Source organism: Meles meles, chromosome 1 (assembly GCF_922984935.1).
Source record: "Meles meles chromosome 1, mMelMel3.1 paternal haplotype, whole genome shotgun sequence".
In the NCBI taxonomy this organism is placed as follows: domain Eukaryota; kingdom Metazoa; phylum Chordata; class Mammalia; order Carnivora; family Mustelidae; genus Meles; species Meles meles.
In genome coordinates this window covers 183,786,608-183,809,054 of record NC_060066.1, presented here as the reverse complement: position 1 = coordinate 183,809,054, position 22,447 = coordinate 183,786,608, and the positions used below count along the sequence as shown (strand labels likewise).

At 45.6% G+C, this 22,447-nt stretch overlaps 1 protein-coding gene across 2 annotated transcripts; it reads left to right on the top strand.

Moving 5' to 3' along the window:
* The first annotated feature begins 481 nt into the window (after nucleotides 1–481).
* On the top strand, nucleotides 482–18,257 carry PPIH (peptidylprolyl isomerase H). 2 transcript variants are annotated; one of them, XM_046024020.1, is made up of 10 exons: nucleotides 482–618; nucleotides 962–1,026; nucleotides 1,346–1,369; nucleotides 1,637–1,681; nucleotides 1,950–1,992; nucleotides 5,561–5,653; nucleotides 9,550–9,637; nucleotides 10,121–10,161; nucleotides 10,900–10,988; nucleotides 12,557–12,801. In XM_046024020.1, exons 1-9 carry the CDS (start codon nucleotides 553–555, stop codon nucleotides 10,966–10,968), a joined length of 534 nt encoding a protein of 177 aa, XP_045879976.1. In that variant the 5' UTR covers nucleotides 482–552; the 3' UTR covers nucleotides 10,969–10,988; nucleotides 12,557–12,801. The 2 variants fall into 2 exon arrangements, with proteins under 2 accessions (XP_045879976.1, XP_045879972.1); XM_046024016.1 differs by lacking the exon at nucleotides 12,557–12,801 and adding an exon at nucleotides 18,056–18,257 and having other exon boundaries at nucleotides 483–618.
* Nucleotides 18,258–22,447: the final 4,190 nt, after the last annotated feature.

Sequence of the window (22,447 nt, the reverse complement as noted above, 5' to 3'; positions counted from 1 at the left end):
ACCAGAGAATCATAATTGAGGGTGATACAGGATGAAGCCAGATATGTGTGGCCAGATAATGTAATGTAGGCCTTTGCATGTAAGGAATTGGATTTTATTCTAAATATGGGAAGCCAGGGATGATTTATAAGCAGATTTATTTAAAAACCTCTAGCCGCTCTACAGGAATGAATTGTAGGTGGCAAGAGTGGAAGCTTGTGGCAGAACTTGAACTAAAATTCTGGTGTCCTGACTTAACCGAAGGGCTACATATACCAGGCTATTCCAAGCACTGAGTAAGAAGACTCCTGCCTTCGTGGGGCTTACAGACTAACGGGCAGGGATCAGACCGCACGTAGGATGGCTCAGAGGCCCTGGTCCCACGTACTGCCACAACGCCCAGTTTCGCACTGGAGGTACAGATCGCTCAGCAGCCGGGGCGGGGCGGGACTTCCGGGGGGCGGGGCCTGGCCTTGGTTGGGTCTTGCGCCTGCGCCGGCGCGTAAACCAGCAAAGCGGGGGATTAGGTTCGCCGGAACCCACGCCTCCTTCTTCTGCTTCCGGGTCGGAGCCATGGCGGTGGCAAATTCAAGCCCTGTCAATCCCGTGGTGTTCTTTGATGTCAGCATTGGCGGCCAGGTGAGGTCCATGCAGCCACGGCGCCGAAGGGACACTGCACGGGACCAGCCGGGAAGATCTCACCCACCCAGGGATAGCGGACCGGAGAATCCAGGAAACGAAACTGGGCCAGAACCTACCGACCTGCGGGGCAGGGGCACGGGCACGGGAGGGGGAGAAGTCTTGCCCATCCTATCGCCGCGCAGCGGGAGGGACTGGACGCGTGGAAGGAAAGGCTGTGGAGGTGGAAGTGATAGAGACCGAGTGGCATGGGGGCGAAGAGGGGTCAGCCGCTCCAGTTCCTGCTCGCCGAGGCCTTCATGGTCTTGGAACGGCTATTCTGACCATCTCCCGCCGCTTGCAGGAAGTTGGCCGCATGAAGATCGAGCTCTTTGCGGACGTTGTCCCTAAGACGGCCGAGAATTTTAGGTAAGGAGATGTTTCAGCTCTGCTAGGTTAACCGAACCAGAAGCTGGAACCGGTACGCGTTATCCTCTGCCTGCCTCTGTCCGTCCACTCGCTGCCCTTGAGATCGGATTCCTCTCTGTAGCGCTCTGAATAGTCGCCGTTTTTACTCTTCCCATATCAATTTTGTTGTTAATTTGTATGCTTAGGTGTCTGGACGTCGGCTGGCCCGTTGGTGGGCTTCCTGGCGCTAATGTCTGTGCTCCCCCCATCCCCACCCCAGTAGGAATGCCCTCAGCTGTGATGCCATGGTAACTGATTCGTTCACTCTTTTCCCTTTAAGGCAGTTCTGCACTGGAGAATTCAGGTCAGTGTCAGACATGGTCGATTTCTCTGCTTGCTCCTCAAGGGTGTCCTGGGGCTGCGGTGCGGTTTTGGGGAACCATCAGCAGTCCTTGAATGATTGCTGATGACAGTAATAGAACGTAATACCCCAATATCTTCAGTTCATTTGCCTTCTTATTTCCCTTCTCCCGACCATCTTTAGGAGAGTTCCTTGGCTCTAGTGGGTGGTAAACTGGACAGGCCTCTGATTACCTATCATCATTCCAAGTTTCTTTCTTTTTGGTTATAGAAAAGATGGGGTTCCGATAGGCTACAAAGGGAGCACCTTCCACAGGTAAGTCCTTGGCAAGCCATCCTGCAGGCTTTTAGAATTACTTCCTTGGGGGATTCATCTCTTTAGTGGGAAGTAAAACCATAGGACAATTCCTAGATCTTGAGAAGGAATGTTTTTGTGAACTCAACAATTGATTTGAAGGCTTATTAAAAGCCAGAGTGATAAACATTTTATTTTTAAATCAATGTTAATCTAAGGTATAATGACTAAAGCAATGTTTTTCTAAATGACAGAACCTTCTCTCAGGATCCTTTATTCTTTGTTTCAGGGTCATAAAGGATTTCATGATTCAGGGTGGGGATTTTGTTAATGTAAGTACTATTTCTTTACTATCAAAGCACTTTAGGAATATTGTTTTCTGTTATTGCTGCTACTACTACTTCTACTACAGGACTCAGTCCTAAGGCTCGCCACAGTAGGGAAGTTTTCTGAAGGGGTAAGGGGGGTGATAGGAACGTCCTTTAGAGTTGCTTGCTACTACTCTTTATACCACTAGATGACAGACATTAGCACTTTGAGTCACTGAATTCCAAATTTCAGCCTTTTAGAGCCAGAAACTGAATTTCCCCAGCATACCTATAGATGATCCTTGAGAGACACAAACTAGTTAGTCACATGACACTTGGGTCGAAATCAGATGAAATTTTTTTTTCCTTAAATGGCAGTAGTCCTTTTTCATGGAGCTCAGTGCTTATGCTCTAATTCTCTTCTACCTCTGGTATCACAGTGCCTGGAAAGTTGCATTTTTTTTTTTAAGATTTTATTTATTTGACAGATAGAGATCACAAGTAGACAGAGAGGCAGGCAGAGAGAGAAAGGAAGGGAAGCAGGCTCCCTGCTGAGCAGAGATCTCGATGCGGGGCTCGATCCCAGGACCCCAAGATCATGACATGAGCCGAAGGCAGAGGCTTTAACCCACTGAGCCACCCAGGCACCCCAGGAAAGTTGCATTTTTCACCAGAAATCAATTAGTGGGCAAAGAATCAGAGCAACAGAAGCAGATCGTTCCGGAGGGATATTTCCTCTATTTACTAACAGAACCCAGTAGAATAATTCTTCACTGTGAAGTATAAATTTCTTGTGACTAGACTGTATGTGTCTTTCATACTAAGCCTCTTCTCTGACCTTGGAGGGTGCTGAATAAACCATATCTCTTCTTAGACCTACTTTTTTCCTTAGCCAACCACTTGCATGCATGTGCATGGTGGTCTTTCTTTCTTTCTTTCTTTCTTTCTTTTTTTTTAACATTTTATCTATTTATCTGACAGACAGAGATCACAAGTAGGCAGAGAGGCAGGCAGAGAGAGAGGAGGAAGCAGGCTCCCTGCCTGGGCAGAGAGCCCGATGCGGGGCTCAATCCCAGGACCCTGGGATCATGACCTGAGCCGAAGGCAGAGGCTTTAACCCACTGAGCCACCCAGGCGCCCCCATGGTGGTCTTCCTTATTAATAACATTTGGTTAAGACAAATTGCTATTTTCTTGAATCTGGGAGATGTTCTTTTTCCTTCATGTGTATATTTATTCAGTTTAACTCTTAGGAGTTTTTAAAGACCTATTTCCTGTCTGGGTAAAGTTACAAAGTGGCAGATTTTAGGTCAAACCAGGCTTTTAGATACGGTTTGTCTCATGTGTGTTACATTGTAAAACTGGGACATTACACCAGGACCCTGGTATCATGACCTGACCTGAGGGCAGGTGCTTAACCAACTGAGCCACCCAGGTGCTCCTATTCAGTTAATTTTAAGTCACTTTCTGTTGTTTGCTCTGAAAATTAATTTTGTCATTTTCCCCACTCTGGCTCCTGGAGAGCAATAAATAATGTAATTATAGAGAAGGATGCAAGAAGTGATCTGTCCCCCAGGTTTATTGGGCAATTGGAAGTGAACTTGTTTTTCTCTTCTTCTGTATGTATGTAGGTATTTGTGTGGAGTTAAAGATATAATAGCTCCGGGCACCTGGGTGGCTCAGTGGGTTAAAGCCTCTGCCTTCAGTTCAGGTCATGATCCCAGTGTCCTGGGATTGAGCCCCACATTGGGCTCTCTGCTCAGCAGGGAGCCTGCTTTCTCCGCTCTCTCTCTCTCTCTCTGCCTGCCTTTCTGCCTTCTTGTGATCTCTGTCTGTCAAATAAATAAATAAAATCTTTGAAAAAAAAAAGTATAATAGCTCACATTTACTATAGTGCCATACCAATTGCAAGGTCTTTTCTGATTGGATCTTCCTGGCAGCGGTTTAAAGAGCAGGTGATTTCATCTTCACTTGGTAGCTGAGAGAAGCGAGGCTCAGCAGTGGACTTTCCCAACTCATAAAGGATTGATCCAGAACTCACATCCAGATCTTTCTACTACACAGAGCTTGGTTTTATTAATTTGTAATCAAATAAAAGTTTGATTTTGACAGGTGCCTGGGTGGCTCAGTGGGTTAAAGCCTATGCCTTCGGCTCAAGTCGTGGTCTCAGGGTCCTGGGATTGAGCCCCGCATTGGGCTCTCTGCTCAGCAGGGAGCCTGCTTTCTCCTCTCTCTGACTGCCTCTCTGCTTACTTGTCCATCAAATAAATAAATAAATAAAATCTTAAAAAAAAATTTGATTTTGACAGTTTTTTTCCTTGTCTGGCTTACGTTAATTCCCTTTGGTAATCTTTGCCCCAATAACGACCCCTTGATTCTGTCCTACATCAGTGCTTTCCCTTTCTGCCATGCACCCAATATTCTTTCTCTTTACTAACTGCCTGGAAGACATTGGTCTTTTGGCACCCTCTCAGGTATTCTGTTTAAGGTACTACAAATATGGCTGTAGCCAAGTTGCTTTATCACCCTGACTTAAGTTGGCTCACCTGGAAAACGAGGACAATAATCGTGCTTATTCCAGGGGCGCCTGGGTGGCTCAGTGGATTAAGCCGCTGCCTTCGGCTCAGGTCATGATCTCAGGGTCCTGGGATTGAGCCCCGCATCAGGCTCTCTGCTCCGCAGAGAGCCTGCTTCCTCCTCTCTCTCTGCCTGCCTCTCTGCCTACTTGTGATCTCACTCTCTCTGTCAAATAAATAAATAAAATCTTTAAAAAAAAATAGTGCTTATTCCATGTGGTTACTGGAAGAGCGAAGAGATAATGCTAATAAAGCTAGTTTAAGCAGAAATTGGGGATTTATGATAAGGTGTTTCATGAAACCCAAAGGAAGAAATGGACTGGGAACTAGAAGGCCACATAGAACCAAGGCAGTCCTTTCCTTCTGTTTCTGTAGTGCTCTCTATACAAGTGTGTTGCCTTCTCTTTCTCTTCTCAGACCAGAGGATGGTCACTGGCAGTTTCCAGGCTCACATGATAACTTGAACCTCAAAGAGAGCATCACTCCTCCTTCACAATTCCCAGAGAAGGAACTTTAGTTGGCCCTCCATTAGTTGGGCATCCTCTCTTGGACCAATCAGATTTGGTCAAGAAGGTGGTATCTGTACAGACGAGGCTTCCATGAGCCTATCCACTTGCATAGCTTGGCAGGGATAGTGGTCAGTTAATCGGATAATTTTATATGCCAACGGGCATGAGAGTCTTTGGGAGTGGCAAGGATTATGTATGTGATCATTGTACTGTCATTCCCTACTCTGCCTGTGTCTTAACTGAGCTTTCTAGAGGCCCAGCTGTCACCTATTTTACCCAACCTGTGTGATTCCCTGGCCAGCGCGTGGGCTGCAGGTTGCCTAGAATGGTGCTGGCTTTGATTGTAAGATAGGGTCCGAGAGGTGTGACTCGCAAAGTGACCTTCAAGCGTAAGAGTGCACCTTAAAAAGTTGGCTGTGGTGCAGCAGCATCCCTCCTCTGGTTTCCAGGACGGGGGAGGAGGGGCAACACTCAAAACGTGTTAACACTTCCTTTTTTTTCTGCTCAGGGAGATGGTACTGGAGTTGCCAGTATTTACCGGGGGCCATTTGCAGATGAAAATTTTAAACTCAGACACTCAGCTCCAGGCCTGCTTTCCATGGTAAGTAAGGTCCAGTCAAGGTTTGGGGTTAGATTCGTATCCAGCAGGTTCTGGGCCCCTCTTGAGGCCCAGTGCTATCTCTCAGGATGGAAGCAAATCTTTACTTCTCTTGCTTGTCCCAGGACTCACCTCTGCCACACATACCTCCTTCTTCAGTTGGCTTTGATTTTGTTGAGCTGGGCCCCTAGCAGTCTGGGGAACCAGAGTTGAACTCTGATGTGTGTTTTCTTACCTCTGTTTGAGCAGGGAAACGTGCTTAGCATCCAGCCCTGTTGCTCAGAGTGTGGCCAGTTGTGCTTTCGGCGCTCCACCCATCAGGATTCCCCCTGCACCTATCCACTCATGCTGCTGCCTGGCTTGTTCCCCTCTGGGCTCACTGACTGCTCCTGCTCCTTTGGACCGGCTCTCCTTCCTACTTAGACCTGCTCCCATACCTCACTCCTTTCTCAGTCCCTGACCTGCCCCACTTAACCTTCTCATCTACTCCACTCATGCTCACTCTCTTGCATGCTCACTCCCCTATCTTCCCCTTATATATCCTGCCCTCCTTTTTTTACTCACTCCATCCTGCCTCCCTTTCACTCTCCAATCCCCTCCCTACCCTTCATTACCCATTTCCGTGGCAGTGCACCCATTCTCCCTCCCCAGACCCTATATTTACAGGCACACACACTCTGCCCTGCTTGCCTACCCTTCCACTTATCTATGCAGGCATTCACCAAGTGAAGGTTTGCCAACACCCACTCTGTTTCAGGCCTCAAGGTAGGGTACAGGGGTATAGACCTGAACCCTGCCCTTGTGACACTTATCATCTAATGGGGGAATCACACATGCAAACTGACAAGCCCAGTGTAGGGTAGTCACACCACCATCTATTGAGGATATGTAAAAGTCCATGGGGTGCTCCATGGAATGAGAGGCGTCATTCCGAGGGGTCAGGCATGGCTTCACAGAGGAGGGTGGCATGGTCAAGGAACAGAAGGTGAGGAAGGATGAGGACATAGGATGTGAGTGGGGAAGCGAAGGGCCAGTAGAGACACTGGAGAGAAGAGTGGGTCTAACTCCTCAAGGGCTTCAAATGCCAGACTTAGAGGTCATGGTGAAGTACAGGTTATGGTGAGCCAGATGCTTTTTTGAGCAGGGTTGATCAACTTTTTGATTTAGAGAGAAGCTCCCGGCTGCGGTGTGAGTGGCAGATGGGAATAGAGAGGTGGGGGCAGAGAAGCCAGTCAGGAGGCTGCCATGAGAATTGAGTGAGACCTGCTGGACAAACAGTGTGCAAGCCCCCTTTTTGGAGAGCCAGGCTGGGCAAGCGCAGGAATAAATGCTGCAGGTGGGCTCAGGTGGGCTTGGATCTTCGCCAGGAGGGCAAGACCCTCCTAGGGGCATGCCGTCTGTGGAGGAGTCAGGAAAATGGAAGGAAACATTGGTCTCTGCTCCCTCAGGCTGACGCTGGTGAAGCTGTGCAGTCACAGATTGTGTGGCACAGTTGTTTTTGTTTCCATCCTCCCCTAAATCCTAAGTTCCTCAAGGGCAGGGACTGGGCCACAGGGGTCTCCAAACCCTACTACCTGATACAGAAAAGCACGGAGCAAATACCGATGAATGATGGAAAGACCATCAGTGTGATTGCTAACCTCTACTGGCCAGTTGCTTGACAAACACCATAGAAGTGTTAATTCCTTTTAATCTTCTCAACATCCCTTTGAGATAGGTACTAGGGAGGTGATGTGACCAAACCGAGGCCACACGATCGCGAGGCCATCGTCTGGCTCCAGAGCTTACTCTTGAAAGCAGTGAGCTGTACTGCCTCAAGAGAATGAGCAGACTGAAGGGCTGAGAGCAGAGAGTGCCCCTTGAGCCATAAAAATGTATATGACTGTTCTGCCTGCCTGCTTGCTAATCAATGTCCCTGCACCAGCCGCAAGGGAGATTGAATGATTGCTTGATTGACTGGTCAAAAGAAGGAAGCAAAGAATTGGGAGCCCCAGGATCTCTGTGCCTCATTCCATGGCATGTGCCTCCTCTGACTGGCTTAGGCATTCCCTTGCTTTCGGGTAGGAGTTGTTCATAAGTACATGCACAAAACCTACAAGTAGCCTCATCTTACGTGGGGCATTTCTAAGTATAACACAAAATCCCTGGTGAGGCAGTGAGTGTGTTTCCCTGGACAGTGCTATGCATGTATTTCATACACACTTTTGTTCCTGCACAGCCCAACACAGAACCAACCAATTTAAATCCATGTAGCATCCGATTACTGCTAGCGACCCGTCTCATAATTTCCAGTCCTGTCTCAGTCATGGTAATCGTATGAGACCTGTGCTTTTAATAGTACTCTCAGTTTCCCATGGTTGACTCCTTTTTTCCAAAACAAAGGAAGTATGCAATGAAACGTCCACAGAGACAGACACTATCGCAAGGCAGTGCTACTGAAAGGTGACTTGGACTTGCTGATGTACAAAAGCCTGAATTTAGCGTATTAAAGCCAGTTCTGGGGTCTCAGCATAAAAAGTAAAAAAGTACACTTCATAAGAAAGTCAAATCTCGCTTACAAAGCAGTACAGCTAACTGCTTTCAAGAGTAAGCTCTGGGGCGCCTGGGTGGCTCAGTGGGTTAAGCCTCTGCCTTCGACTCAGGTCATGATCTCAGGGTCCTGGGATCGAGCCGTGCATCAGGCTCTCTGCTCAGCAGGGAGCCTGCTCCCCCCACCTCCGCTGCCTGCCTCTCTGCCTACTTGTGATCTCTGTCTGTCAAATAAACAAATAAAATCTTTAAAAAAAAAAAAGAAGAGTAAGCTCTGAAGCAAGATGATGACCTCTTGACCGTGTGACCGCGGTTTGGTCACAGTACCTTTCTAGGCCTCAGTGTTCTCATTTATACCTATCTCAAAGGGATAATGAGAGGATTAAAAGGAATTAACCCTCCTATGGTGTTTGTCGAGCAACTGGCCCGTAGAGGTTAGCTATCATGCTGATGATCTTTCCGTCACTCATCGGTATCTGCTCCGCACCTTGCGTGCATCATAACCATAACCTGTTCTTTTGTAATGCATTGTGAAATGTAATGATGTAGAAACAGTTTCAAGGGAGGAGATGGGATAGGGCTAGAGACTTTCAGATTCTCAATTTAAAAAAAATACTTCTTCCTGTAAAATTCAATAATACAGGTTTTGGGGTATAGCTGTAAAAAGCAAACATCATTGATTAAATAGCATCTCTTTCTAGCATGGCACTAGCATAGCAACCTCTCACACCTCCTTACAGTCTTTTATTACCATTGTTATGGTGCAGTACAAAGCTATTCAGTCAAAAGAGCTTATGACACAGGCAACAGGCTTTTTCTCCATCGTACCTAACTTGTAATTGTAATCCAGGTATATCTAGTGTCAGATTAAATACAGCAAATCAGTCCCTGTGAACAATTGTTACCATTTTAAAAATTCAGACTGCAGGAGAACTGTACTTTATTCAAGGATCTAGCTCCTTGAGGACAGTGATTATGTATCCTGTTTCTCTCTATATCCTTGGATCCTAGCTTAGGGCCTGGCTTATAGTAGTTAGTTAGTAAGGTTTGCTGAAAGAAAGGAATCAGGGCTGTAGGCTCTTTGGGGAATCTTTTTTTTTTCTCTTTACAATTTTATTTATTTGTCAGACATAGAGAAAGAGAGAGAGCAGAAGCATGGGAAGCAGCAGATAGAGGGAGAGGGAGGAGCAGGCTCTCCACTGAACAAGGACCCTGATGTGGGGCTCCATCCTGGGACCTTGGGATCATGACCTGAGCTGAAGGCAGACGCTTAACTGACTGAGCCACCCAGGCGCCCTTCTTTTGGGAATCTTGCCCTTTGACTAGCATGGTCAGGAAAACTCACTGAAGGTGTACTTGGTTTCTGCCAGGCAAACAGTGGTCCCAGTACAAATGGCTGCCAGTTCTTCATCACCTGCTCTAAATGTGATTGGCTGGATGGGAAACACGTAGTGTTTGGTGAGTCCTCTTCCTGTCCCAGAGTCTGGGCCCTGTTCACAGAGTGGGACTTCTAAAGGAGCCAGTCCTCAGACTCAAGTCCCAAGACTGCTTGACTGATGTAACTGCTCTGGGAAAGTGGAAGTGGTAGGAGGTGGGGAGAACTTGTGGTTAGAGTGCTGGAGGGAAGGGTCGAGGGACCCTTCTGATGTAGTTTGTAACCACTGGGGTGATCTGTATGTCTGGGAGGGAAACCCGGATGGTGTCACTTAAGGAATGCCACACAGAGGGAGCACGGTACAGTAGGGCTTTGCAATTGCCCAAACCTAGTACGCTGCTCCTTCTTATCTCTGACCTTGGGCAAATCATTTCACTTCCATCAAATCTCAATTTTCTGATGGTAGTATGAGATTCCAGTGAGATGCTGGCTAAGAGTGGACATTGGAAGCTGGAAAGTGCTATGCAAATGAGAATAATAAAGTCTAGTTCATACTCTTCCTACAGGAAAAATCATTGATGGACTTCTGGTGATGCGAAAGATCGAGGTGAGTCCTAGGTTTTGATTTCCTCTATCTTCTTGGCCGTTCTGGTCTAGTAACATGAGAGTGTTAGGCCCTGTCTTTACTGCCTCCAGTTACTTGGACTCCCTCAGAAAGAACAAGGAGTCCAAGCCCTCCCCCCCCACCCACACACACATTTTTCTGGCCTGAAGTTTGCCCCTCTGGTGCTCACTGAGGTTTGACTTCTGGTGGCCCGTTCACCTACTTGATAAAATCTTACTCAGCAGTGACTCCAAGATCCTTCATGACCTGGGCCCCACTATGTCTCCACAGCCCCTTCTGCCACTGCTGTGTCCTTATTCCAGTCTCGTCAGGTACTAGCTCTCCTGGGAATATGCCATACACATTCCTGCCTCTGAGCGTTTGCCTGTGCTATTTCCTCCACTGGAATGCTCTTCTACTTTTCCTTCCGGTGGGATCCCATTCATCCTCCAAGGCCTGGCTCAAGTGTCCCCTGTTTAAGCAGTGGTTGCTTCCTCTGCTCTGTTGTGTCAACTCTGTCTTATAATTTACTGCATTGTTTCATATCATAGATTTGATTTTTTTAAATGTTGGATATTTTCTCTTTGATCTGGATTATCTTTACCCTTCAGCAAGGACATGGACTGCTAACATTTCAGTCCCTGAGTCCTCAATCCTTAGCACAGGGGCTGGCAGGCATCACTATGTGTTTGGTGAGTGTGTGTATCTGAGCCGATGAATCTCCACTGTGCTCTCTCCTAGAATGTTCCCACAGGCCCCAACAATAAGCCCAAGCTGCCTGTGGTGATCTCACAGTGTGGGGAGATGTAGTCCAGAGCAAAACTGATCAGGTACGTGTGCCTTTCTCCTTACGAGTCGCCAGTGAAGATAGCTTGGTCTAGTGGAAGGAACTATAGACTTGAAAACATGGGATTGAGCCCTGTTTCCTGTCTGTGTGACCTTGGGGAAATCACTTCCCTTTTCTGAGCCCGTTTCCTTATCTGCCAAATGGAGACAATAGCTTTCTTAGGCTCCTTGTAAGGATCAGAAAAGAAAGGTTTATTAGGGCATTTAAATTTTCTACCACTTTGTGGTCTACAAAGTATCAACCTGAAAGCCAGTGAGCGGTCTGACAACACCGTCAGACTATAGTTCTTTCCTGTGCCCCTGCTGGCAGGACCTGGCTCCACCCCTGGGCGAATCCAGGCTGAGAGCAGGCTGGGCGGCTGGGAGATACGGCCTTGTGCCTCTTTCATTGGAAGTGATGCTCGGTGTGCCTGGGGGGCTCGGTCAGTTAAGCTTCTGCCTTCGGCTCAGGTCATGATCCCAGGGTTCTGGGATTGAGCCCTGAGCTGGACTCCCTGCTTAGTTCACTCTCCCTCTGTGCCTGTTCTCTCTCTCAAATAAATCTCAAAAAAAAAAAAAAGGAAGTGATGCTCATTTCCATGCCCTGACTTTGTATCTGCCAGACTCATAAGTGAATGCAACCCATTTCCCAGCCTGCACCGACTCACTTCCTCCCCATACTTGCCACTGGCTGCTCTGTACTGGGTGACAAAGAGTTGAAAAATGCCTCTGTCTTTCAGGAGCTTAAAGGGAATAAGACACATTTGCAGAGGTGATTACTAGTAATGAGTGACGTTGCTAAATGTTATCAGAGTTCAAGGGAGAAACTGATCACTTCAGCTAGGTGTGGGGTGGTGGTGCATTTTGCCTTGCTTTTCTCTCTCCCTCCCTCCCTCCCTTCCTTCCTCCCTTCCTTCCTTCCTTCCTTCCTTTCTTCTTTCTTTCTAATTCTCAAACCTACAGAAAACTTGGAAGAAAAGTATACTGAACACCCATTTCCCTTTTGCCCAGGTTTACCAATGGTTAATATTCTTGTGTTACCATTTTACTTTGACATTGGTTTTTTCTTTCCCTTCTTCCCTCTCCTCTCTCCTGCTCCCCTTCTTTCCCTCCTTTCTACCTTCATTCCTTCCATCGTTTTCTTTTATTTCTTTCCCATTTGAAAGTTGAAGACTTCTTGACACTTTACCCCTAAATACTTCAGCAGACAACTCCTAAAAATAGCGTCCTACATGACCACAGTAATATTATTTAATATACATGTTCCAACTTCCCCAGCTGTCCACATAGTAACTTTAATAGCTCTAAAAAAAGAAAAATTCAATGAAGTTTCACATATTTTATTTGGTTGTTTTTAATCTTAAAAATAACATAATATAATCTCAAGAAAACAGTTCCAAGTCCTTGTCATTGCCTGTCCTCCCCATCCAATCCCACTTCTGTCCCAGGAGGTAACTGCTTTCAGTTTGATGTATGACTATCAGGGCCTTTCCTATGCCTATCTTATTTTGGGAGGTTTTGTTTTTCCTAAATGTCATCATACTATTTTGTTCATTTGTTTTCCATTTGGCAGATGTCTTGAAGACTTCTTCTTCCATCACATAAAACTACTTCATGTGAAAACAAACAGACAATATGCTGTGTTTGTAGCATAGAGCTTATTTTATCCTTCTCTGACTATTTGAACAGTTAAATGTTGTGACTGTTTTGTCCAGAACACATTTTAAGCAAAAACTGACATTGTGTTGCTTATCTTAACTTTGGTGATATCCTTTGTTAAACAGAAGCTCTAAATTTTGATGAAGTCAAAATTATCAGTCTTTTCTCTTACAGCTTTTGTGGTTTTATCTTATTTTAGGAAGGTGCTTAGTATCTCAGATCATAACGTCTTTTTGTAATTTTTTAAATATTTCTGTGGTTTTACTTATATACTTTAAAATTACCTAGAATCTATTTTTCTTTTCTCTGCCTTTTTTTCTTTTTTTTCTTTTCTTTTTTAAAAAATATTTTATTGATTTATTGGACAGAGAGAGACACAGTGAGAGAGAGAACACAAGCAGAGGGAGTGGGAAAAGAAGAAGCAGGCTTCCCGCCAAGCAGGGAACCATGTGCGGGGCTGAATCCCAGGACCCTGGGATCATGACCTGAACTGAAGCAGACACTTAACATCTGAGCCACCCAGGCACCTCTCTCTGCTTTTTTTTCTGAATGGAGATCTAGTCAAATGCCAGACCATTTTAATAACTGTATGTACCTCTATCTGTGACTTACCCTGTGTTCATAGCATCTGGCACTTACAGGCATTCATCAAAAATTTATTACATGAGTTAATAGAGAGAGAGAATGTCAGGCGTTTTAGGCAGAGAACTGGTATGAGCAAATGCAGAGGCAGGCATGCACAAGAGTGTGCTAGAAGCTGCACGTGGTCCTCTCTCTTCTCCAGCCAAATAGTCCCTTCTGAGGCATAGTTGACACCCCGGGCTTTCTTTTCTGCCTAGGAGATCCCTAGGGCTCACCCTGTTCTCCTCCTTCAGTAGTGGCTAGCATTTTCCTCCTTCTCCTTGCTGAACCTGAGTTGAGCTACTAGGCCTTTTTCCTTCTAAGGATTGATCACTGATCACTACCAGAGAACAGAGATAAAAAAGAACAGTGTTTAAGAAATTTTTTGATTGGGGCTTCTTTTCTGTATTTTTCTGAGTCCCTTCTAGAAAGTTAATGGAAATCCTTGTTGAGGGCTTGATTTCTGAGGGTGGTGATCACAACCGTCCCTTCCTCATCTCTTACTAGCAAAGGGCAAAGTAAACCTTTGCCCCCATGAAAGCCTCTCTTCTCGCCTGCAGCCCAAGCAGAACAAATTCCACAAGGGCCATTTGATGTTCCAGAGGCTTCTTAGACCAGAACTGTCCAATAGAAATTCCTTCCTGTGATGGTGGAAATGTTCTATATCTGTGTTGTCCATCATGCAGCTCCAGCCACATGTGACAGTTGAGCACTTGAAATATGTGGCTGACGTGACTTGAAGGACTGAATTTTTTATTTAATTTTAATTAAATATAAGTGTGGTACTTCCAATTCAGTCTCCTACCCGTGACTTGCTCAGAACTGAATCTTTCATAGCTAATACTTAGAGGCAGTATCATAATGGCAGTTATTTATTGCATACTTCTTGTGCTCAAATATTGAGTTAAGAACTTGAATTATCTCATTTAACTTTCCCAAAAATCTTTATCATAAGTTTGTTTGGGTTTTTGTTTTTTTTTTTAATTTGATAGGGAGATCACAAGTAGGCAGAGAGGCAGGCATAGGGAGAGGGGGAAGCAGGCTCCCCGCTGAGCAGAGAGCCTGATGTGGGGCTCGATCCCAGGACCCTGAGATCATGACCTGAGCTGAAGGCAGAGGCTTAACCCACTGAACCACCCAGGCACCCCTTTATCATAAGTTTTAAGGTGTTAGGGAATCTAGGTGGCAGTCTGACGTAAAGTGTCCCCACTTTGGGTTTCTCAGTAATGTAATTTGGGAGAAAATAAGGAAAAGTGGAGATTAATTCCCTGGGGAGCAGAGTATCATCCCATAATTTTTCTTGCCAGCTGTAAAGTTACAAGCGTCTTTAATTCCTATGGGAGTGTTTTAGATCCCTCAGGTTGTTCGGGGCAGGATAATGGCTAGCAGCTAATATAAATGCTGTTTTCAGACCCTATTGGGCAGTATTCTCAAACTTTAATGCACATATGAGTCACCAGGAGATCTTATTAAAATGCTGATTCTGGCCCGGTGGGTCTGGATGGGGCCAGAGATCTTGCATTTCTAACCAGCACTCAGCAGATGCTAATGCAAGGCTGTAGTGGGATAACAGAGCCTGCTTTTAATCGAAAAGCCACCATATTCTGATCAGAAAAGACCCAGAAGGTGATCCTCTCTTGGTGGCACTGGTCCCACAGGAATCTGCTGCATTCAAATCAAGATATCACCTAATCATGCACAGGAGGCCTCATGTCTAGGCACTGGAAATAAAAGAAGATGGGAAGGAGATAGAAGACAGCTCAGTGACAACGATCAGCTCTACCTCCCCAGGAAGCACTTCTAGAACTTTTTCTGGTTTTGCCTTAGGTCCTGACTTTGGTTTTAGTGAACAGGAAGTTTTCTGTACAACTCTCAATGTAGAAACCATGGTTTTATCTCAGTGGGTCCTGTGAAACCTTTTTATGATGCATTTGGTTAGGTATCCATAAGTGAACCTTGGCCCTCAGGATTCTCCTGCTGTAATCTGGATCAGGTTCTTTGCTACTTACAACCACTTGGGGGCTGGTGGAGCTTCTGTTTGGAAAGCTTCAGAGTCTCTTGGAAAAGGGAGTGGCTGTGAGCTCTGGCAGCCCAGCTAGTCTGAATTGCTGCTCTTCCAGTTATCCCCAAACCTGGTACCTATAGCAAGCAGCAGGTTGCTTTCTTCTGTCATTGTTTCCCAAATTTCCCTTAAGAAGCCAATTACTTGGGAGCATTTGTTAAAGCAACTAATTCCCAGATCCCTTCCCTGGAGAGTTTGAGTGAGTTTGAGGTAGGATCCAGGATAGCTATGTTTGTAACAAGCATCTCAGATGCTTCTTACCAGAGAAACAGGGTTCACACTGCTGTAGGCAGTACTGTGATGAGTAACCTTTAACATTGCATCTTAGAAAAAATATGTAATTAGTGCGACACACCACTTTATAGTGAGGCATTATTAAAGGTCAGATGGTGATTAGGTTAAAAATTGTGCCTGGGGCGGGGGGATTGTGCCTGTGGATGGTGGCTAGAACCGTGGTGAAAGTGCTGTGGGAATGACTGAGCTTTAGGAAGCACTGCCTCCCATTCTGGGATTACCCATAGACGCGATATATTTCTAGAGAGGAGGATGATGGGACATGTTGATGGCACAGGGACCAATCCTTCATTCCTTCCACAACTATGCACTGATGGAGTAAGATGGGTCCTGTGCAGCATAGGCAGTTGCAAATTTAAAAAGCCCAGTTCCGGCCTTAAGGAGCTCAGTCTCTGAGGAGACTGGCCATGGCAGCACAGTAAAGCCCTGGACTGGAGGCTTCAGAAGAGAGTGAGGAAAGCTGGAGCGCCTGGAGCAGTCTGGGGGGACTACAGAAGAGAGGATGCTATGGCTGAGTATGTGAACAAAGAGAACTTCTCAGGTGGCTAAAATGGGAGAGCATTCCAGGCAGAGGGAACAGCATGAGCAAAAGCAGGAAACAGCAGGAAGTGTAAGGGAAACTGCACTTAATTCCATATTAGCAAAGGGTAAGAGGTAAGGCTGGAGGAGGCTGGGGCCAGCTGGGAGAACCAATGCAGGCTGAGATACTCATGTATTATCCTGGGAGTGGGCTTCGGGCAGTAGGCACATTTTTCCCCCCTGGGGTGAGAGTTCATCGAACTTCAGAGATTGTCAAAAGGGAGCCTAGTCCGGCCCTCCAAAAAGAGCCAGGCCAGCAGGAGCCACTGGAAGATTTTGAGCAGGAGAACACTGTGATTGAATTTTCTTATTCCAAAGAGGACTCTGGCAGCAATGTGGAGGAGAAGCTGAGGTCAGTGAGGTGTCCACTGCAGCAGGCTAGGAGAGAGACAAGGTTCCACGTGAAAATACAGGTGTAGGGAGCGCCAGAGACTTGGCAGCAAATATTTGCATGCCTGCTGGCTGTGTGACACTGTTGTTCCCTGCCCTGAAAGAGAGAAGTCCTGCCAGCTAAAAAGGGAGGGGAGGGGAGAATGACTTCATTCCAGTCCCATCCAGTACAAAGGCAGAGTACCCGGCGTCTTAATCAGGTCTCACACACGTTGAGGTACGCCAGTTGGTGAAATACCACATAGCGTTAAAAAAAAAAAAAAAGGGTAGATCTGCATGTATCAGCAGATTTGTAGGGTATGTTAAGTGACAAAGTCAGTATTTAGTACGTTTGAGTAACTATTTCAGAAATTACTATAGTGAAGTATAGCTAACTATTAGTAATGGTTACTTGTGTAGTGTAGAGAGAGCAAGAGGTTTTTGTCCCCCCATTTCTGTTGTCCCGTATGTGCTTGAATTTTCCATATTGAGCATGTATCCCATGATAGAAATATGTACCGTATCTACGTAGTTTTAACTGATCCTCGTTGCACCCAGCTGCTCCCAGAACACGTGGCTAACATCAGTCTGAATCGCTCCCTGGTCCCTCCATCTCCTTCTAGGTCTAGGTCTGGAACAGTCAGCGGTGCCTTGCTGGGTGCTTCCCCAGTACTTGGTTCATTTCTGTATACAGCATTAACATAGCATATCACAGATGTGTTGGCCTGGTTTTCTCTAGACAGAACATCTTGAGGCAGGGACCATGCTGACTAACACAGTGCCTGGTCTAGGAGAGAGCTTGGGTCCTGGGGCACCATGGAACTTATAAAGTGCATTTATGCAGTTCTTTATATTCTGCTTGGGGGTCCAGGATTAAACTAAGCCTGAGCCTGCAGTATGATACCAGGACTCTGTCCCCTGGAGGGAAAGGGGCGTGGCCATGTGTAGGGGGAGGGAGACAGAGTAGTTTCTGAGTGCACTCACTGTTCATTTAGTAACACTAACTACCAAGGCCATAAACAGAGGGTGTGGACTTTACTTTCGCTATAGCATTGGAACCAAAACCTGTAAGGAGGAAGGATTGCTCTTTGTTCTAGAGCTCCGCAGAGAGCCATCGAGGTCTGGCAAAAAGCACACAGACTTTGGAGCCAAGTAGACCAGGAAGTCTCATCAAGCCATTAAACCCCTTGGGACCCTAGTTTCCTCTTTTGCTTGATTACAGATAATATATGCCGCACAGAATTTGTGAATGGTAAATAAATGATATGGGCGGCCATAAATGTTAGTTTCTTTCTTTTCATTCTTGTGTAGTATACTTCTCAACTTTATGCTGGGGAACCAAAGGTCTGATGGAGGGCAAGAGTCAGAGCAGTTCTGCTCTTTTGGGAAAAGCAGGGTAGGAGTATAGAGAAGAGCTAGGAGTATTGTCTCTCATGGAATGTCCCCTTCCAGTGCCTCTGAGCTGCTTATCTCTTCCATCCCTAACAGACCTTCATCTCTCTGCCATTGTGGGCCTTCCTTGCTCTGGGTGACGCTCTTGAGTAAGATAATCCGGATTGGCCCCTGTGTTTGCTTCCCTGCCTGCTGCGGCCCTTTTTGATCAAGAGACCTTGGAAGTGTCACAGATTGAGAACCCAAGATTTTCTGTTTAAGTTTTCAATTGTAAATAAAGTTTTGTTTTGTTTTGGTACATGTGTTGTTTTTAAATGATCGTAATGATAGCCTGTCTCGATGCCTTAGCTTCAGCCAGAAGGACTGGGTCTCACCAGAGGCTAGCATGGACCAGAGCCAAATCGTCACTGTGGTTAGGTGATGCCTCAGACTTGCACGCAATTGTAGCAATCCTCTCTTGGGCTCCAGCAGACTGGGCAAAGAAGGCAAAGCCCCAGGGCTATAAGCACAATTTATTCCAAGGATGCCCCCACTAGGTTCAGTGTGGTTGGTTCTAGAGCTTTGAGGAAAGGGTCACTAACTTGGGATATTTTTGGATCAGAGACCATTTGGTAGAATGTGTCTCAATCATGATGAAGTGAGAATAATTTACTCAAAAATCTTGGTTTCAATCTGGGGTCGTTTTTTAAACAGTAGAGGTTTTGAGAAGTTCTCATTCCCTTTCAGAGCCTCAGTCTTCTCATCTGTAAAGTGGGAGTAATAATACCTATCTACTTCATAGCATTGTTGAAAAGGTCAAATAAGCAACTGGATATGACGGTAACTGGTAAACAGTAACATGCCTTGGAAAATGCTTATCTTGAAAGGACATAGCCCAACATTGAAAGATCCCACCGAGCATTATGTTCAAGAGGTAAAGAGAGTTCCATGGTATTCTTTTCATGAGGCCATTTCTATGCCATTCCTACTTTTTTTCTCTTGGCTCCTGGGCAGGGATGACATAACTCCAGGCAGTGGCAGAGGTGGCACAGAGGTGAATTCTGTGACAGAAGAGAACCTGGTTAAAAGTGCCATTTCAGGGGCGCCTGGGTGGCTCAGGGGGTTAAGCCTCTGCCTTCGGCTCAGGTCATGATCTCAGGGTCCTGGGATCGAGCCCTGCGTTGGGCTCTCTGCCTACTTGTGATCTCTTTCTCTGTATCAAATAAATAAGTAAAATCTTTTTTTTTTTTAAAGTGCCATTTCAGTGTTTTGGGGTACAGGGAGCTGGTGAAATATACAAGGGCTCTACAATATAGATATCTGCAACTCTCTCTAGCTAAGTAAACAAGGTTCAGGGACAAAGTGAAGAAAAAACTGACCTAGTGGAGGGGAGATCTTTAACTAGACAAGGTGGAACTGTAGAGAGAGAGGCCTCGGATGAGCAGCTCAGATCCTGGGCTGACATTCTTATGATGGGCCATTCAGTTGAATTCAATTACACTTGGCACCTGCATTCTCGGCCAGTCTCTGTCCTGGGCACAGGAGCTGCAAGATGAGTAGGATTGGGCTTGTGACGGGAGGTGGGTGCATTTCAGTTCAGCATGGTATTAGAATGTGAGCGCTTACGAAGGCAGGAAATTCGGTTGTGTTATTTTGTTTTCTGTTTTGCTTTGTTGCTATGTCCCCCAGCACCCAGAAAAGGTATCTAGTACCTAGTACGTGCTCAAGAAATAACTGTTGCATGAATGGTATGCTGGGGTGGGGGGAAGGGTAGCATGAAAGGAAGAGGTAATATTTGAGGTAAGTATTGACAGATTGGGGGCTTTCTAGGAAGAGGAACTCTGCTCTTGGGCCAGAGTCTGTTAGAGATGGAGGACAAGGTGAACATTAGTTTGCAAAGGAGATCCATGGAATAAACCTTGCCTTTCAAATCACTTATGGGTAGCCCTGGAGTTGTCTAAACTGTACTCACCACGCTGGGCAGGGTGGCAGGGGCTAGCTAAACTGGAGTGGAGAGCTGCCACCTTGGCACAGGGGTTGAATTTTGACAGGAACTACTTAGCCTCTAGTGCTTCCGTGCCATCTCTGCAGCAGTATGGAGGTGGCTACAAGGAAACTAGTTTCTTAAATAACTCATCTTTATGCTCAATGAGCATGAAGAGAGAGCTTAATGAAGTAATCGGATAAGTAAGTAATGATACTTTTAAGTAACATTTCAAAGATTTTTATTTATTTTATTTGACAGGGAGAGAGATCACAAGTAGGCAGAGAGGCAGGCGGGGGTGGGGGGGGGAGGCAAGCTCCCTGCTGAGCAGAGAGTGGGGCTTGATCCCAGGACCCTGAGATCATGACCTGAGCCAAAGGCAGAGGCTTAACCCACTGAGCCACCCAGGGACCCTTTAAGTAACATTTTAAAGACAAATGTTACAGAATTGATATTTCTGTTTGGGAAGCCATCCCTTCAAAGCAGTTACATAGGGAAGATTGCTCATTTACTCACAGAGGTGCTGCTCCCATTGTTCTACATGTCTTTGTAACTCCACCTTGGGAGAAAGGCCTCAAACCCATAGGGCACACTTTTAAATGTCCCCAGTGTTGGCAGACCTGCCTTTTGAGGAAACATTTTCTTTCCAACAGTCAGAAGTTACCTGGAACTGGAACACATGAATAGCAGTTCTAGAATCCGCCTATTCTGTCCATGCGCATTATTGCTGCAAGCCTTTTTCACTGGGTGTTACTGGCGCAGTTGCCCAGACCACCTCTCTGGTGCCAGTACCTTCCCCTGTCCATTCTCTATACCACGTTATTCACAGAACAAAATTATTAACATACCGTCTGTCAGGTACCAGTCCAGATGCTTCAGGAACTCAGTCTGAGGAGAGGAAGATTTAAGTAATGCAACACAGTGTGTTAGGATAGGAGGGTCTCCTAACAGTAACATCTTAGGCAAGACCCAAAGGATGAAGAGTTAAGCAGGAAAAAGAGAAGAAGGGAGAACGGAAGAGTTATATGTAGAGGGAATAGTATGTGATAGCTCAAAGGAAGCAATGGCTAAAAGATCACCTGGAAGGTTGAACGAGGAATGTGAAACAAGTGTGAGAGGTTAAGTTTGGAGAAGTACTACACGGTCCTGTAAACCACAAAAGGAGTTTGGACAAACCTAAGGGTAGTAGTATTAAGACTGTCATGATCAGAGAGACGTTTTCAGAAGAACACACTGTATGTTGTGGTGGTGAACATTAAAGAAAGAGAGAGTGGCTAGGAGGCCACAGCAGTGCTCTAAAGTGAAGGGTCAGCAAAATATGGTTGGCAGGTCAGATCACACACCCTGTTTTTCAGTGGCTCGTAATCTAGGAATAGAATGTTTTTATAGTTTATATTTATGTTTAAATAGTTGATTAGTTGATTAGTTTAAATAGTTGATTAGTTGAATAGTTTAAATAGTTGAAACAAAAGTATATTTTGTGATATGTAAAAATATGAAATTCGAATTTTAGTGTCCACAAATAAAGTTTGTTTGGAACACCGGTGCACTTGTTTATTGATTGTCTGGCTGCCTTCAGTCTCTGAGGTTGAGCAGTTGAGACACAATCAAAGCTTAAAATATTTGCACTCTGGCCCTTAAGAGAAAAAATTTGCCTACGCCTGCTGTAAGGAATAGATGATTGCCTATACCAGTGTCATGGCAGTAGGAATGAGAGGCCTTGGTTTGGTATTTAGAGATTTTTAGGACTGATTCAGGAGAGCCTTTAGGAGGTGGAATGGACAGCCTAGATGATACTGCACTGGCCTACTGTCTCCCAACTTCCATTTTGTCCCTCTACAACCCCTTCTCCACTCTAGCCATTAAAAAAAAAAAAAAAAAAAAAAAATCTTGCCACTCCCTACTTCCAGTTCTAAAATTACCCTTCTCACTGTTGCCCTTAGGAAAATTTCAAATAAAATGTTCCTAATATGAACCTGCCTACCTCTATAACTCGAGGTCTTCATTCTAGTCTTAACTACTTTACTTCCATTAGCTCTCTGTCTTCTTGCCTTTAGGCTTTTGCATAAACCTCCTAGTGCCTCGGGTCAGCAGCACTCCACCTTCTTCCCACCTCCACTCCCAAAATGCTTTGTGCTTTTGCAAAGCTGGGGTGTTTGTGGAGTTTGGGGTATTTAAATTTCTGCCTTCATCCCTAGGCTGAATTTAAGGCAGAAACTGAGTCGCGAACTAGTGCATCCCAGCCGATAGCAGACACTTAATGAAGAACGAATGAAAGTGGAGGACTTCGGGTACATCAGGTGGCAGCCTCAATTATAAATCTTTTGTGAGATGAGGATGGTAATCCCTATTTCACATGGCTGTTGTACGGATAAAGCACAAGGAAAGTGCCCAGCTTGCTCAATAAACGTGAACTGAAATTAAATCTGATTTGTGGCCAATAGAGAAAAACGTGGATACTTAACAAGACAGTTCTATGCCTGGTAAGAAGGTTCAGAAAGCAGGTCCCTGTGGAGTACACCACC